The 17,987-nt window shown below is 42.8% G+C and overlaps 1 protein-coding gene across 1 annotated transcript in view; it reads left to right on the forward strand.

The window, feature by feature from the left end:
- The first annotated feature begins 4,463 nt into the window (after positions 1 to 4,463).
- Positions 4,464 to 17,987, forward strand: part of GRK7 (G protein-coupled receptor kinase 7) — a 28,195-nt gene continuing 14,671 nt past the window's right edge. The window contains exons 1-2 of the mRNA XM_006263322.3: positions 4,464 to 9,192; positions 9,661 to 10,098. Of these exons, the coding sequence (XP_006263384.1) occupies positions 8,596 to 9,192; positions 9,661 to 10,098 (1,035 nt within the window). The 5' untranslated portion in view covers positions 4,464 to 8,595. The remainder of the gene's footprint in view (positions 9,193 to 9,660; positions 10,099 to 17,987) is intronic.

Below are 17,987 nucleotides of genomic sequence, written 5' to 3' on the forward strand. Positions count from 1 at the left end.
ATTTATTGGTCATGATTTTGAGGATTAATAGACATTTTTTCCTTATTATTACAGCATCCCTCAATTTCATTAGGTTATATTTGTAGATGGAAATCACTTTATTATTATTCCTTTCTTTGAATACCTGTTTGCCTCTGATTCTTTTTATTTAGTCCTAAAATGCCTGCAAGAAACATACAGCCTGTACAAAAGTTTTCACAAAATTAAGGAATTTTTCCCTTTCGCTTAATGGAATCTAATGCAATTAAATCCTTGTTCTGTGTCAAGTTAAATCAAATATAGGTCAAAGCTAAATTCAAGAACTGGTGCTAGGCAAAAGATACATAATTCTTGGACAGCAAATATAATAATTTGACATGGCATATGTTTAGTGTTTGGAGATTCCACGGTGAATATAGTAATTTGAAAGAAATGTGTTGGCTTTTTTATTATTTATTTTGACAACACAAGTAAATTTGTGTCCATAATCAGCACTTGATTTTTTTTACTGGACGATACAGTATATGGAATATTTATTAATGTTTAACTGCATCTTATCCTTACTTGAAATGCAGAAAAGGGAAATTGACCTAAAATTCTTTATAGCTATTAAAAGCTAGAGCTTACTTTATACGTGTAGGACATGTCCTTATCACAGTGAAATGCAAATAATCATATCTTAATGGGCTGTGTGTCCATAGGTGTATGTATGCATATTATATTACTTCAATCTCACTTTAAGTTTTAAACTGTCCTCCTGACAGTTCTCTGACAGTTCTAGTCTTCACTAAAATTAGATCCTTAGAAGTATCTTTCAGTTTGAATTTCAAAGCTGCTCATACATTTATTTATGGACCTATTTTCTCAAATCCTTTGATCCTTTTTTTTAAAGAATATAAATTTCAACATGTATCTTTAGTGGAGAAGTGACTTGACCTCAGGCTCCCACATTTAAGCGGGGTATCTTAAGCCGAGTATCCTTAATACTGGGCTGCAAAGCCAGTATCCTTGGCTTCTTTATAAAAATTGGAACAGAGCCAACAGAGAGAGATTGTGCTAACCACTAGAAAACTGGTTGTTCTACAATGGATCAAAGATCTCAGATATAAGAAACTGAGGAGCAAGGCTCTACTGCAAAGCTGTGCAGTCTTTGTGGTTAGCCAGCAGAAATGCACTCTCTTGCCAAGTACCTTTCCCCCTCATCTCTTTATCTTCCAATCTTGCTGTCTGATCACCATATTTCAGGATTATGCAATCATGGCTTGGACACGCATTTTTGCCAAAGTAGTTCTAGAAGCTGGAAAGGATTGTTTTCCTTGGCGCGTGCATGTGTGAGATATGTCAGTGTTTCCCAACCTTTTCCAACCAAAGGCACACTTACATTAATAAAAATTTTCCGCAGCACACCTGTTAAGGCATTCCCCATCTTCATACCTATTGTAGCTTATTGCCATGGCAAAGTTCTGTGGCATACCTGTTCATTTCTGACAGCACACTTTTGTGCCATGGCACACTGGTCGGGAAACACTGTGGTATGTGGATCAACTGTATCCATTTAGCTTTCACTTTGCTAGATTAAACAAGCCTGACCCCTTTTAGTCTTCTGTGGTATGGTAGGCTTCCTGTTTCCCTGGTCATTCTGCTAGTCTTTCCCCGTATGTGTTTCAGGTGAAATTAATCTTTTGTGAACATGGGTGATCAGAACTTTACACAGTATTATAGAAGGAAAATCACCAGCATCTTGTCTCCACTGGAAATACCATTACTGATATTTCCTAACATTACAGCTTTCACAGTTGAACTTCATAGGATCATAAGAAAATAGGGTTGGTAGGGATCTCATGAGGTCAACTAGCCCAGTCCTCAGTTCAAGATGGGATCAGCTGTAATCATCCCAGCCAAGTCTCTCCAGCCTACTTGTGAAGATTTCTAAGGATGGAGATTCCATAATTTCTCTAGGCATCCTGTTCAAATGCTTGAATGGAAAGTTCTTCCTAATCTCCAACCTAAATTTCCTCTACTGCAGTTTGAGGTCATTATGCCTAGTCCTGTCTTCTACACAGGATTATCCTGTCTCTCCATCCTCTTTATAATCAGTCTTCAGGTATTTGAAAACTGTTATCAAATCCCTGCTCAGTCTTCTCTTCTCCAACCTAAATAACCCTAGTTCTTTCATTTTTTCTTCATAAGCCATGCTTCCCAGATCGTTAATAATTTTTCTTGCTCTCTAGAGTCTTCCTTTATAGTGGGGTTAGTATTGAATCTCCAGTCTTATTATCTTTCCTTCTGTCTGCAGTTTGTCAGCTCTTCTTATCCTCCATTCTTTCTCAATCTTTTGAAGGTAACACTTGTTCTTCCTCACACTTCAGTCCCCAGTTATTTTTATTATCTTTTCCTCTCTTTTGGGTTAGCTGATTTTCTTAATTTCCTTTCATGTGTGTCTATTGATCTTTTGTGCAGCATGAGCTTTGCTAAACTCTTTCTCCTACTGGTCAATGTCTTCTTTAACCTTGTTCTAGTGCAGGGGTCAGCAACCCCTGGCACATGTGCCAAGCACAGCACATGAGGCCATTTTGCTTGGCATGCCACCATCGGCCTGGGCTCTAGGCAGCTGCTGCCAGCCACGAAGCCTGGGCTGCTCCTAGCAGGTGGCTGGGCGGCTGCAAGCCCCGCTGTAAGCAGACCGGGTTCCATGGTTGTCAGCAGCTGCCCAAAGGCTGGGCTGGTTGCAGCCAGGAGGCTGCAAACATCTGCTCCGACACTAGCTCCATACCGACGGGTGCACCCATGTCTTGGGGCAGACGTTGGGGGAGGGGCCTGAGGCAGCGCAACCCCGGCCTCTCTGCCGCTGCTGGCACAGAGCTAATGGCGGGGCTCCAGAGCCCAGCGCAGCTGTTTGTAGCCAGCCTGGGTTCTGGGCAGCTGCACCAAGCAGTAGGCAGGCTGCAAACAGCTGTGCTGGGCTCCACAGCCCCAGCATCAGCTCCCTGCTGGAGGCGACTGCACGTGCACCTCAGAGCAGACAGCGGGAGGGCTGTGCTGCCTCAGGCCCTATCCCCACCATCTGCTCCAAGGCACACGTGCACCCGCTGGTATGGAGCTGATGCTGGAGCAGCTGTTTGCAGCCTCCTGGCTGCAGCCGGCCCAGGCTCTGGTAGCTGCTGCCAACCACAGAGTCCAGGCTGCTTGCAGCAGGGCTTGCAGCTGAGCCCACCTGACTCCCACCTGCTCCAAGCCCAGCCCCGCCAGCAGGATGAGGCTGGCGCTGCCCCTTGCCAGGAGCACTGCACCTTTTGTGGGCTTAGCTGTGTGGGATGGGTGGGTGGTTGGGCTGATGGGCAGGCTCCAGGCTGGGGCCTCAGCCAGCTGTGTTGCAGTTCGGGGGCTGGCTCCCCAGGGAAGCACAGGTGCTCTGGCAGGACCAGGACATTGTTGGGTCAGACTTTGTCTGGTGGCCCAGGAGCCCGGATCCGTGCGCCTGCGCATCTGGTTTTTTGTGTTTGTCCTCCTCTGTCTGATTCTGTGTGCCTACACATGTGTCTGGTTCTGGAGTGTGTATGCATGTGGCTGTTTTGGGTGTGTTCTGGTTCTCTGTCTTTGTGCATGTGGTTCTCTGTGTGCGTGTGTCTGGTTCTCTCTCTGCTCTCCTTTTTCCTCCTCTTTCTCTCTGTCTCTCTCTCCTCTTTCTCTTATTTATCTCTTTTTTCCTCTCTCATTGTAACATGCCCAACAAAAAAGGAATACACAACAACAAAGGCAACATTTATGATTATTAAATATACCAATATGCAGCACATCCTGCCATGTACTTCCCCCCCCACACACACACACTTTTTTTTTTTTGCTGACATGTTGGCACTCCGGCACCTTCCGAGGTAGACATTGTGGTTTTTTCAGCACTCGGGCCAAAAAACATTGCCTACCCCTGTTCTAGTGGTTACTTGCTTCTATCGGTCATCATCCTCATCTAGAGACCTGTACTAGGAGTGCAGTGCCAACGATTTGGCCGATACCAATGGCTGATTATTAACCAGCCATATTGGCCGATACCAATCCAATAGTCTATATGTATCCCAGCAGCTTAGAGAGCAGCATCCAGCCAATAAGTCTGGTGGGGGGCAGGGTGGAGGAAAAGAGGCGTGGGGAAGGGGCATGGGGGGGGCAGATCAAGGCCTCCATGGTGAGGGAGGATGTAGGGCTGGGGTTGGGGCAGGGGCTAGTGCTGCCTAGCCATGGTGGTGAATGCACCCCCAGGAGCAGGATGGAGTCATTGGCAACTTGTCTGAGGGTTGTGTGGGGTAGGAAACAGGGCAGCTCCCCACTGCTGTGCACATCCTCAGAGGAGGCATGGGGGGCATGTGCCCCTCTGGATTTGTGTACAGGGCAAAGGCAGGCTGTGGGCTGAAGTTGGAAGCTGTGCCAGCTTCTTCCCAGTGCAGGGGGGCTGGGCTTGGCTGGGGTTATGCTTGGGGCTGGTGGGGGCAGCACTGGGAGGGGCTATAGCTACTGCAAAATTCCCTGTAGCCACCTCTCCCAGCACCACTGTCTGCTCAGACCCCACCTGCTCCCAGCGCAGCCCTGGCCCAGCTGCCCACCAAGAAGAGGCTGGCACAGCCCCTGGCCCTGAGCCCAAAGTGGCCGGCCTGCCCTTGTCCCACGCACAAATCCGGGGTGGGACACGTGCCCCCATGTCTCCCCTGGGGATGCACACAGTGGTGGGGACTCGCCTCAACTCTGCACCCCCTGGATGAGCTGCCCAGGGCTCCAGGGTCAATTTGCCCTGCCCCCACATCCCTTTCCTCCCACAGACTTACTGGTCAGATGCTGCACTCCAAACTGTTGGGCTGCATTCCTGGCTGTGGCTGCACGCATGCACACAGCATTTATTGGTGACATTATTGGCTACACTGGCCAAAAAAAGCCAATTGTTGATAATGTTAATTTTTCTTTCATCAGTGCTTGTCCAATATGGACTGATAGATTGGTGCACCTCTAACCTGCTCTAATTTGAAGGTCTTCTGCAAATACAGAGTTGCCTATGCAGCCTCTGTTACGTCCTCGTATCTGTGTTATGTGTACAGCTTAATTTCCCCATTTGAACTCCATATCTATCTCCAGCTACGCTTTTAGTTCTTGAGACCTTTTTCCATGAGTTTTAGCAGGCCAGGTTTCATGCATTAATAGCTGCCATCAGATACTTGCTCAAGGATCTGTACCCCCTGCAGCTTCTGCATCCCGTCATCATTGTTTCTTCAGGTTCCCTTCACTGCTGCCTCCATCATCACCATCATTTTATTTTATTTTATTTTATTTTTTTACTTTGTCCTTTTAAAGGAAAAACAAATGCATCCATAATTCCTTGTTTGCTTGCTGCCTGGCTCCTTAAGTCTTTTGCCCATGTTTCTCCTGCCCCTTCATATAGGCTCAGCAGTTAATTGTCCCTCTGCTGTGATTAAAAGTAGTTAGCCTCTCCTCACACAGTGACCTACAAGGAGTCTTATTCACAACACACAGCCTCCAAACAGAGTCTGCAAGTACCAGAAAAAAGGACTGCTTTTTCACTAAGGACAAATTACATAGAAACATTCTTCTTTGCTGGCTTCTATCAACACTGGGCTCTGCAAGTTTATTTCTGTCATCCCCCTGTCACTGGGTTGATTGCACATATGAATTGTCCAGTTTCCAAATGCAGTTGCGATATACCTACACAATTAAGCACATGAGAATTTTTAAAAAACAAGTCTTTAATAATTTTAGGTTAGTCATCTACATGTTAAAAATAAACTAGTGGAGCATCAGCCTTTGGTAACCAGAATCATTAATGTCTTTATAATCTAAGCTTCCCCTCTCCCTCATCCAGGTATAATGTTCTATACTTGAATAAGTAAAGAAGACAGTGAGTGGCTCTCTTTCCCCTAAAAATCAGCACTCTCTCTCACTCGCGCGTGTTCATTTGGAATAGTGAAATCCTAGTAGAGGTACTTTATAAAGCTTAAGCTTTTCTAAAGTGGTAAAGCAGCTTTTAAGTTGCCACTGGATACAGAGCCTCCATGTCTCAACATAAAACTGATTTTACTTAGGCACACTTGCATAAAAATAGGATGTCAAGTTATATTGTTTCAAAGTTAAGCAAGACCCAAGTATGTCTTACATATGGTGATAGTTTTTCAGCTCTTCAGTTGTCTGTGTGGGTTTTTACATGCCATTTTTTCAGTCACTGCACGGATTTATATTCAGAAAGTTGGTGGTTGTGTTTAAAAAATATCACTGAATTTATTTTATAGAGTGGGCGTATGAACGTAACTATTTGCTGCTGTACTGTGGTATGGTGTTGTCAGATTTTGTATTTGTTTTTGTTGTTTTGCTAAACAATTAAAGAAGAGGGAAAACATAAAATACTCTATCTTTAAAAAAGAACTGATTTTTTCCTTTGGGTTTGAGAGCAATCAAAATTACTTTTGTCGAGACTCTGAGTAGAAAATCCTGAATATTAACCCCAATATGTCATTCTTAAATGTTCCTCAAGACATTCCCTACTTTAGTAGAAAATATCAGTCAAATATCAGTCAAACAGCAGGGTTTTTAAGGGTTAAAATTATGTTAATAATATGATTAAAAGCCATGATTTTTAGGAGAAGGCTGCATGTGGTCTTGGGGGATATTTTTCTCTTGAAATGAACTATTTTGCATTTTTCATACACTTCCAAGATTTTCAGCAGCAAATTAGAATATACATAATTCATTACAGTTGACTTAGAAGTATAACAAAAATATTTTAATAATTTCTATTTCTTTTAAAGGATGTAAGGTGTATTTTGAAGGAAGTGATTTGCTCTATTCTGCCTTTCAGCAAAATGCTGGTAATATTAATGTGTACCTATTCTGTGAGAGTGTGTATGTGTTTCTTTTATTTATTTTTTTTAACTAACACGTGAAAAGTTTTAAAATAGCCAATTTTGTGATATCGAACCATGAAACTACAGAGCCCTTGGAAAGCATGAGTACAAAAAACTCCTACTGTCTGTCTAATAGGCAATTACTAACCATTGTAATATTTTAATATAGGTAAATAGGTATTGGTCAATGGAGACTATGCTAAATTTTTAATAAGACTCACCAAGATCACTATGGTTAATGAAGAATAGTTTTTCTGTTACTAAAAACCTCATTTTTAATACTTTTATCCTTTACCATAATGAATAGTGCATATTAGCAAATAAAATAGTAATCAAATAGTAAATAAATAATAACCAAAGGATACATCCTAACTTTATACTTTCACTTGGATTTAAACAAACTGTAGGCAACACAATATATTTTCCATGTTTGATATACGTAACAGATTGGTAATTTAAAAAATAGTTAAATTAGATATTTCTTATATACTTTAAACTTCTATTGAATTACAGAAATACAGGTTCCAGATCGTATAAACAACTGAGACATCTGTCTATGGCTGTATCTAAGCTCAGAAAAATAGGGGATTGTTTGAGTTTTTTTAAATCTGTGTTCTCAGTATTAACTAGCATGGTTTGGCAACATGATTGGACAAGGGGAGGAATCAAATGCATGTTAGTTGGTCATATTCAACCCTATGCTCAACTTAATTCTTAGTTAGACAATTAACTCTCAGTTAGCCAATATCTCCTATACCATTAATTCCTCTTGAATTACCAAGAGCTGAACCAGAAAGTCTTTGGAACACACTGAAGACTCTCTTGGTCTGAATGACCATATCAGGACTCAAAGTTTGGAGTGTGGTTTGAAATATTTTAGAGATGGGGAAAAGAAAACCTGTTCTTTTAGAGTATAACAGAAATAGTTGCATTATACAAATTTAGGTTGGCTTCCCCTTTGCTGTGTGTAAGGGAGCCTCAGACTAGCTAGAAAACAGTATTTTTAGGGCAGCAACGATTCATGGCATGTTCTTTACCTAACCTGATTTCTGTTCCTTTAGAAGAAGCAGCATATATGTGCAGGTTACAACACTTGATATTTCTCTTGGTTTGAGCTAGAGGACATGTTTGTGTCCAGAGAATGGGCCTGATTAAACAAATTCCAAGCACCCAGTGCTCCTCTTTCAACTTTTGTGTCACAGATGGCAGTGAGTTGCCTCTTGTAAAAGCTTTTTTCCCTCAACAATAAAAGAAAAAGAACATAATTCCCAGAACCCCAGTGTTAAGTATGCTGCAGGAAGAGCAACCTCCTTTGTCTCCTACCTGTCCTCCTTCCAGGGATTAGAGCACCATAGACACTGGAAATAAGGAAATTCTGGCATGTTTGCGGGGCTGAGGGACACTAACTGAAATCTGCCTGTTCAGTGCCAGCAGTGGGAAGGTTTGCCTGCGATGTCGTCTCACTGGCTATAGATAGCAAAGTCAAAGCTCCTTAGAGAGAAACCTCTTACCAGTCACTTTCCACGAATGGTACATACACCTAAAGGTACTTAGTGAAAATCCTTGAGAGGTATTTAATGCTAAATCAGTTTGTCTTCCCAGCATCTCTGAAACCCACACGCACACAGGCAGAGAGAGGTACCAGGGCAGCAGCAGCACAGCACCAGGACCAGTCAGTCACAGACCCAGCCAGGCTTTGCCACCCCAAAAACTCGCCAAGATGTGTGACATGGCGGGGCTGGATAACCTGATCGCCAATACAGCATACCTGCAGGCCCGGAAGAGCACCGATGGAGATGCCAAGGAGATTCAGCGGAGACGTAGGAGCCTCTCACTACCCAAAGCTAACCATGAGATCAGGCAGGCTATTCCTGCTGATTATGAGAGCACCTGTGAAGTGCAGCCCATTGGCAAGAAAATGTTCAGGGAGTTCTTAGAGACTGTGCCTGAATATGTCATAGTCAAGAACTTTCTGGATGAAGTATCCAGATGGGAAGTGGCAGAAGACAGCACCAAGAATAGTATTGTAGACAGCCTATTCACTAACTTTCTCAAGTCTGGCTCCAGTAGCTACCTGGCCTTCATAAGCTCAAACCTGGCCAGCAAGTGCCAGGAAGCCACTGAAAAGGATTATGAGAATGTTGTGGAGCTGGCCAAGCGGGAGAGCAAGACCTTCCTCCAGGACAAGCCCTTTCAGGAATTCCAGAAGAGTCGCTTCTATGACAAGTTCCTTCAGTGGAAAGTTTTTGAGAAGCAGCCAGTAAATGAAAAGTATTTCTATGAGTACCGGGTGCTGGGCAAAGGCGGCTTTGGAGAGGTAGGAGCTCTACTTTGGAAAGCAACTCCCACCCCATCCCCCTCTTCCCTAAGACAATAGATGGGTTTGGGGAATGCAAGGAGAAGCCTATAATAGACTAAGTAGATGGCCAGTGCCTTAAAAAAAATCACTTCCTTAGACTCCATAGTATGATATAACTCCATTTTTGGGAAGTGGGAGGCTGTCCCAAGACACCCACTTTTCTGTTTTCATAGTGTTATTTTATCCAAACCTAGATAAAACAGGCTCCCCAGAGATAAAATTAACTCTACATAGAGCCATCCAAGTAAAATGAACCAATTTCCTATTCTTGTTATATCTCCTTGCTAACGCTGCCCATCATATGAATCACAAACAGTGCCCTCTTGCACCTCATGGTTTTCCAGGTCCTACCCACTGCCATTCTTGTTTCACCTCCAGTGTGTGCATATAAACTACTTATTTTCACTTTGTATCCTTGTCCTCTAGGTGTGTGCCATCCAAGTAAAAAACACTGGCAAGATGTATGCTTGTAAGAAACTAGATAAGAAGAGGTTAAAGAAGAAAAATGGGGAGAAGATGGCTCTGCTAGAGAAGGAGATCTTGGAGAAGGTCAACAGTCGTTTCATAGTCTCCCTTGCCTATGCCTTTGAGAGCAAAAGCCACCTATGCTTAGTCATAAGTCTCATGAATGGAGGGGATCTTAAATACCACATCTACAACATTGGTGAGAGGGGCTTGGAAATGAGCAGAGTCATCTTTTATTCAGCTCAGATCACCTGTGGGATTCTGCATCTCCACTCCATTAACATCGTGTATAGGGACATGAAGCCAGAAAATGTCCTTCTGGATGATGATGGCCACTGCAGATTGTCTGACTTGGGCTTGGCAGTGGAAGTGAAGGAGGGGAAACCCATTAACCAGAGGGTAAGTGCAAGTTCATTGGGCAGGGAAGAGAGGAGGGAAACCATTCTATTTCTAATACGTTATGAGAACAAGTCTTAATTCTTTAGGATTTGTTCTTCACTAAAGACCTTATGTGAACATTTCATTCTAAGTGACAGTTGGTAAGAGGATTTGTTAATTAACTCTTTGGCTGCTAGATACAGTGACACAACTTACCTCTTCACAGAGAAAAAAACAAATCCATCTGTTATTTCTTTTGGAATAGCCCCTTAGCTCAAAATAGGCATTTTAGAGGTACTAGCACAGCTACCTTGCAACTGAGACAGGTTACTTTTCATGAGCTACAGTGCTTAATTAGGGATCTAACCAGAGTGATTTGTTCGTGTAATGAGAGAACCGAAGGTATGGTTCCTTCCTAGGGGATAGGCATTTCTTCCATTTCCTATAGTTTTTGTAAATCTTAATATTGTTGGTAGGTTGGGTTACATGTGCATGGAGCTGTGTAAGAAGTGATCTGTGCAACACCCGTACAAAGAAAACTTCCTGACCCCAAAGCCTGTAGTTTAAAGATATGTGAAAGCTAAGTGGGGTTTGAATGGAAGGGTGTGAAAATACGTAGGAGAAAAAAATAATGATGGTTGGTTATTTTTGCTACCTAAATTAGAATGTGCAGCACATTAGTGATATCTGTGGTGGTGATTATACACTGATCCAGATTTAAAGTGGTAATGTCATGAGGGTTACACAAGAAAGGTGTATTGCATTACATAGATATGGTAACTATGCTTATTTCTGTTTGACCAGAACATATAAACATACACAATGAGTGAATGTTTTAAGAAGTATCTTAATTATTTGAAAAAACAGCAGTTTGTAATGTTATTTTTAGAGGTACTGCACTTGGAGCCCCTAACTAGTTACATTGTATTTGTACTCCATCTCATACTATGCACAAGACTGCTTGTGCAGATCACAATTAGATGTATGCATACAAATGTAAATAATTGCTACTAGTTTGGCATGGTCACTTGTAAAGTTAGAAACTGTACCAGAAAATATATTTTTCTGTGGCCAATATATATTTTACTATAGATCTGAAATGACTAGCATCCCTAAAGTTAATTGCAAAAGTTGGATAACGTGATTGAAGTGTTCACTTGAACCTTACCACGAGCAGCTCAAAAACTTTTAATCACTACCACGGTGCAATAAAAACATAATTATAAAGCATTTTCTATTTCAATTTAAAAGTTATACATAATTTATTTTTAAGGCTTTATAATGTATTGAAGCCCAGTCATTGCTCTACCACTTAAAAACAGGTCCATCTTTGAGACCCCAAATAGAGTTAAACCAACTGTGCTGGAGGACCTTATTACAACCTGGTCATCCAACAACGTATTTAAAATGTGGTTCCAGTTTGTAATAAAACAGTTTCTAATCATGTTTAAATCTTGTTTAAAAGCATGCTACAGCCTTAGAGATGCTAGGTATCATTGTGTCTTAGGATGGAACTATGTTTTAACCATAGGGAACAGCTATGTTGCAAACATTTTTCCTAAGTAACTGTTATGATGACTTTTATCATGATCTTTTCTGATAAAACTTGTATTTCTATCTCCTATACAGAAAAATAAAAATATTTATTTATTATGCATGATGGATATGTACATACCGATCATGCATGATAAATAAATATTTTTATTTTTATCATATATACATATCCATTGTGCATGATAAATAAATATTTTATTTATTTATTTATATCCATCATGCATGTTAAATAGATGTTTTTATTTTTCTGTACGGGAGATAGAGATAAAAGTTTTATCTGAACAGATGAAAATAAAAGTCATCAATGTTGTAATGACAGTTATTTAGGGTCAGTGTGTGTGAAAACTATCTTATTACATCCATTTCAGTTACCCTTAAAGATGACATATAAAGAAGAAGTTTCACTTTTTTTCTTTGTGATGTATAATGCATTCTAATGTGTTAGAATGTTTTATGTTTGTTTATGCATTTTTTCTTGTGTTTCACCTTAATAAAAGCAATAGTATGAAGTGTTACTTTCCTTGTTTTTGCTGAAAGACTCCTTAAAGAACTGGAGAAAGGAGCCTTCTCAAGCCTATATTGTGATACTTTACTCATAGTAATTAGTAACTCGTACCAAAAGTAATGCTACTGCAGTCAGTGGGCCTCCCATTACTGTGATTTTCAAATGTAGCTAAGCACCTAATTTCCATTGGTTTAATGTGAGCGAAGTACCTAGGCACTTTGGAAAAACCCCAGTAAGCACTTTTATATTTTTAGGCATATAACTATCTTTAAGAAATCTGACCCTTTGTGACTGTCTAAATTTGCTTGAGTTTTCTATAAAAAGGAGATAATTTTGATTTTATATATTAAGCCAGGTGATCAAAACTGGTATTAAAACAATGGCATTAAAATGCTGCAAGAAGTCTTCAGCATTTTGAACAGGTCATATTAGATGTTCAAATTTGGTGCCTCAATGTAAGCATATAAATTCATATTTGAGCACCTAAAAAATGCCTGGATTTTCAGAGATGGACAGTTTCAACTTTCATTGAAGTTCATCAGTGCTTGGCACCTTAGAAAATCATGACTTCTTTAGGTATCTGAATATGGAGCAGATGTCTGGCTTTTAGCACCATGTTTAAAAATGCTTATCCCCTATGTTTTGGCAGTAACCACACATCTATGAAATATACATCTCATTATATCAGAATTGTAAAATTTAATAGCCATGTATAAGAACAGTGATATTTTGTCCTGTCTGTGCTGTAAATTACATAAGTTTGTGTGATGACCTTCATGGCCACACCCCATAGTGCTCTAAGCACTGAAGCATTACGTAGCGCTACAAAAATAACATCTGTCAATGGCATTGGAAACAGTTGTAAATAAATAAAGGACTAGTAGTAATTTTAAAGTTTAGACAACTTTAGTCTCTTAAATGCTGCTTAGTTTTTCTCAGAAGCCAGCTGGTTCCAGCATCCAAAGCCTTGTAGATGGAATTGCAAATTCCTTTAAGAAGTTCCTGATTTGAAGATGCCTAAAGAATATCTAAGAAGAAAAGAGTGATTAAGAATTGTATGTAGTGTCTGAGCAATATATTAATTTTCCTTAGACTGAGCATATAGCAAGCCTGGTCTTCTAGATATACATAGCTGCATTCTTTTATGTAGAAGTGTGCGTATGTTAGCTTACCTGGGTAACCTTCCTCCAAGTATTAGCTTTCTATAGTACCAAGAGTAAGCCTTATGCTACAGGAGTCATTAAATTAGAGGGAAGTGGTCAGTTTTTGTTATGCCCTTCATAATTATAAAGTAATCAAGCTTCTTAGGCATGCTTTATGCAAGCTAAATACTGTATTTACTCAAATCCAAGATGAGTTTTCTTTCCCAGTCAGCATAGGGGGGAAATAGCCTAGTCTTGGATTTGAATACTGGCCCAGGCCAGATGGTGACTCATCTCTGGCTTTAGCCCCAAGCCCAGGGCTCAAGCCTGAGCTGAGCCACTGTTTGCCTTGGCCCAAATGGCTTGTTTGGCAGGGGAGGGGACACACAGGTGGGGAGAGTGTAGGGGAGACCATGGGAGGGGCCTGTAACCTGCCTCCTTACACCTTGCCAACCATGCCTATGCCTGCCTTCCAATACTGCCTCCCCCACACCCTGCTCCCCCTCCCACCTATCTGGCCCTGACCCCCTTTACCTTTTGCTCCAGTTCTTGTCCTGACCTAGATTGGCTGGGCTGAGGTCAGGCCAGGGTCACACTGCTGCTGATTACAGCAGAAAAGTAGAACTGCAGCAGAAGGTAAATGGAGTCAAGGAATGTGGGGTAGTATGCATAAGGGGAAAGCAGGGGGTGGGGAGGGTAGGCTGCAGGGAGCAGTAGGGGGTGTGGGGAAGGCTACAATGGGAACAGGCATAGACATGGGGGGGCAAGGTGTGGGGGTGGGGCAGTAGGGGGCAGGTACAGGGGTACAAGGGGCAGGGGACCAAGGAACAAGAGTCTGGCCCCTTGCCCTTCACCACTGCTTTCCACACTCCAGCAGTGGGAGCATGAATTTAACAAAACCTTCCATAAATTAAATTCTATACTTGGAATATTATAACAAATTTATAATTGTCTGTGTATAGAATCTAATTACTCTCTTCTTACTCTTAGAGTTGCCCCGATTTTGGCTCTTATTGGCCAAGCACCATTGGAACTTAAATTTACAAACCTCTAGGTCAGTGATTCTCAACCAGGGTTCTCAACCCAGAGATTCCAAATAAGACTCAATAGTGTTAAAAGCATTCTGACCTGTTGTGGTCTTTCTGGGTTCTTACAAGAAGACTTGCTCTACTATTTTTCTGTAGACAAAAAATGAGTGAAAACTAAGAGCTGACATTTTCCAAGGTGTGTTTTGAGTCTAATGAGGGATGACTTGAGTCTAGCAAGGGGTGTCTTGAGTCTAAACTATTGTTCTAGATTTTGTCTATCTGAGGACAGACAATGCATTAGACAAGGTGATAATGTTTTAAAGAAGACAGTGGATGCATCTACATGTGACTGTGTCGCTGTAGCACAGTGCTACGGCGACATAGTGTCTGTGGGCAAAAACCGTGATGCTGCCTCTACATCGCCATAGCAGCACAATCACTCGGCATAGTGCATTGCTACGGCGATGTGGCGGCTACAAATATTGTGCACTGCCAGCACGGCACAGTATGGGCTGTTACTATGCCATCATTTAAATCCCACTTCCTTGACAGAACACTGTGGGAGCATCCCCTTAAATGGATCTTCACATCATTTGTCTTGTCCAATCTTCACCTCATTGGTTTTACTACAGGAAAGGATGATCTAGACCAGGCTTGTCCAACATATGGCCCGCAGGCCGCCATGCGGCCTGCCAAGCCATTTTATCTTGCCCAAGGCGGCTGCCGCCATGGAACACGGAGCCATGGCAGCAGTGGGGCAGCGACAAGGCAAGGCGGGCAGGGCCAGCCCGCGGGTCCCAGCTGGCAGTGAGAGGAGGGGAGCTGCTTACCCCCCGCGGGGTGAGCTGGGTCCTGCTGCCACTGCCCCAAAGAGAGACAGCAGTGATAGACTACAAGGGTGGAAAGAAGCCGTCAGTGAAAAATGAATAAGTAGGAGACAGGGGGTCGGACTCGATGATCTCGGGGGTCAGATTCGATGATCTATTGAGGTCCCTTCTCACCCTAACATCTATGAATCTATGAAAAGAGAAAAGAGGGACACAGAAAGAGTGACAGGAAGTCATGGAAAAGAAAATAGGTCGAAATTACAAAAAATAAAAGTAAAACGGAAGAGAGGGGGAGGAAAGCAGGGGGAAAAAGGCGTAAGGGAAGCAGGACAGTGATAATAGTACAAGGTGAGAGAGGCTCTCAAACAGGAAAAGGAGGAAATCAGGAAGACAAAAGGCAGAACAAATAGGGAGGTGGGGAGGAAAGGTTGGGGAAAAAGAAAGTAAGAGATGGGGTCAGGCAGGTGCCTGGTGATGAATCAGATGTCAGGCAGGTTGTAATGTGTCATAAATCCAATGTGTATGTTAAATCCATGAAATATTGAGTCTGTGAAAAAAAAAACAAGCATCTTTGTCTGTATAGGTTTTATTTTTTTATTTATTCAAAACATTCCACCAGGATGGGAAAAGAGGATGCCAATGCGGGAACCAGGGAACCAATCTCCCCACCCCACGACTGCATTATAGGCAGCAATGCCAGCTCTGCTCTGCGGAGCCTGCAAGGGAAGCCTTGCACTGGGGGGAAGGGAAACCCCCACAAGACCCCACATAGCTGCAGCAGGGTCCCAGGCAGGCTCAGGGGAGCAGGTAAAACCCGAAGGTCAGCAGGAATTCACCTGCAGCCCCTCAGCCCCAGCACTGCAGGGAGAGCTGACATTCTGGGCTAGGTGGGGTCATCCCAGGAACCCCCAAAAGTCCCACCCAGGGGCCCATGCACACTGAGGAGTGGGTAAACGCCCCCCTTCCCCCCCCACCCCACAGCACATAGAGCTCATACTGATCGAGGGGGGGAAACCCTCCATAAGACCTCCCAGAAGTCCCCCAGACCCTGGGCAGCATGTGGATTGCAGGGTGGGCACTGCCCCCCATATCTGCTCCAGTGGTGTGGCCCGTGCCACCACCACTCTCCCAGCACCAGAGCTGGGGCTGCAGCTGGTACCCCTGCCAGCCCCTGAGACTCCCAGCAACCTCCATAGGTGGTTTTCTTGCTGCTTTCCACCTGACTACCTCTTATGGATTTCCTGCCCCCACCCCTTGCCATTTTTATGGGGGGGGTTGGGGGTGGAGGATCTCATTTATACAAGGTTGTGGTGGGGGAACTCTTGGGACACTCTTCCCTGCCTAGAAATTGCAGCTGAGCATGTGACAAGTTAGAAGACACTCCAGTGATTTCTCTCTCTCTCTTCTCCCCCGCCCCTCTCCCCCCTGAGTGAGGCTGTTCAGTTTGGGTCGCTGGCCCACTGGGTGATAAAAAGTTCGTGATCCGGCCCCACATTCAAAAAGGTTGGACACCCCTGATCTAGGCAAAGGTTGACACAGACGTTCTAATTCTGCCACATTGCGCATATGCTCATCTTGTATTCTTGCGTAGTAGGTAAATCCTGTTTGTCTTATCCATGTGAGCCATAACATTGAATTCACTGAGAATACTTTTGTTGCAAAACTAAGCAGGATATTCCTCAGAGTGTTAACTTCAGGGCTTTCATGTATGCAGTAGGTCTGGTGTTAGGGACCTCTTCCATTGAAGTCAATGCAACATTGTCTGTGAATGTGTGCAGAGAGCACCATGGGAACACGTGAATAGAGTGTTGTGGGAATGGGAACACGTGCAGAATTCCCTGGCTGAAACACTACAAAGTCTCTGTGAAGGCATTTAGCAGTGTGCTCTTCAGCCAGGGGGTGATAAGGGACTCCTCCTTAGCTCTCCCCAACCCCTACGGGAGCCTGCCAGTGAGCCTGATAGGGGTCAACCCAGCATCTGCTCCCAGTCTGGTCCTGGATCAGTGACTGTTAAAGACGAATTCTCTTCTCCCCTACTGACAGCAGAAGAAGCTCTCGCAGCCCATCTTCTCCATTTCCTGCCCACCAAACTGCATCTCTGCTCCCTATGGTCTGTCAGGGAGCCAGCCAAACTTCCTCCTTCCCACATGGATTGGGGGAGGGTGAAAAGAGCACTGTGGGATGCTGAAGGACTGAGAGACCTCTTGTGCTATGTGTAACTGTCCACTTGTTACGTGTGGTGCTACAGAAAAGTTCACATGGTTGAAACAGGCAGTTTTGCCATTTTTGTGGCAAATCCCCCAGTTTTGTGGTGCTACAGATACCCTGAACATACAGCACTATAAAGACATATATAGCACTACAAATGTATCTCATGTCCATGGCCTTTGCTGTTGATTTTATCGTCCCATAATCTCATGATCTTACCAAATTCTATTGTGGTACACCAGATCTGTTGTGTGTAAATTATTTATGCAGATTTTTGAGTGTGCACACACAAGCTAGAGTGTAAGAAGTTAAATACTACACTGATAGGGCAAGCAATAAAACTAAACAAACACACTGAGATGTTCTTTTGACATTATGATAATCATAAAATCAAACCCCTTTAAAACACTGATACAGACTTCTTTACAGTTTCCCTGTGCTGTGGTTTATATATTTCAGGGACATCATAATATTTATATAAGAAAAACATGTTTTGATTAAAATCATATTCAAATGTCCTTTTACCCTCCTGTGTATTTGTTTTTTGTAAGATTATATTTCTTAGGAAAACAGAAGAAAATCTATTTAGATGTTCCTGAAACTTGCAGTTTAATTTCAAGACTGTTAAGAACTGGTGGGACGAGGT

This window comes from Alligator mississippiensis, chromosome 7 (assembly GCF_030867095.1).
Source record: "Alligator mississippiensis isolate rAllMis1 chromosome 7, rAllMis1, whole genome shotgun sequence".
NCBI lineage: Eukaryota > Metazoa > Chordata > Crocodylia > Alligatoridae > Alligator > Alligator mississippiensis.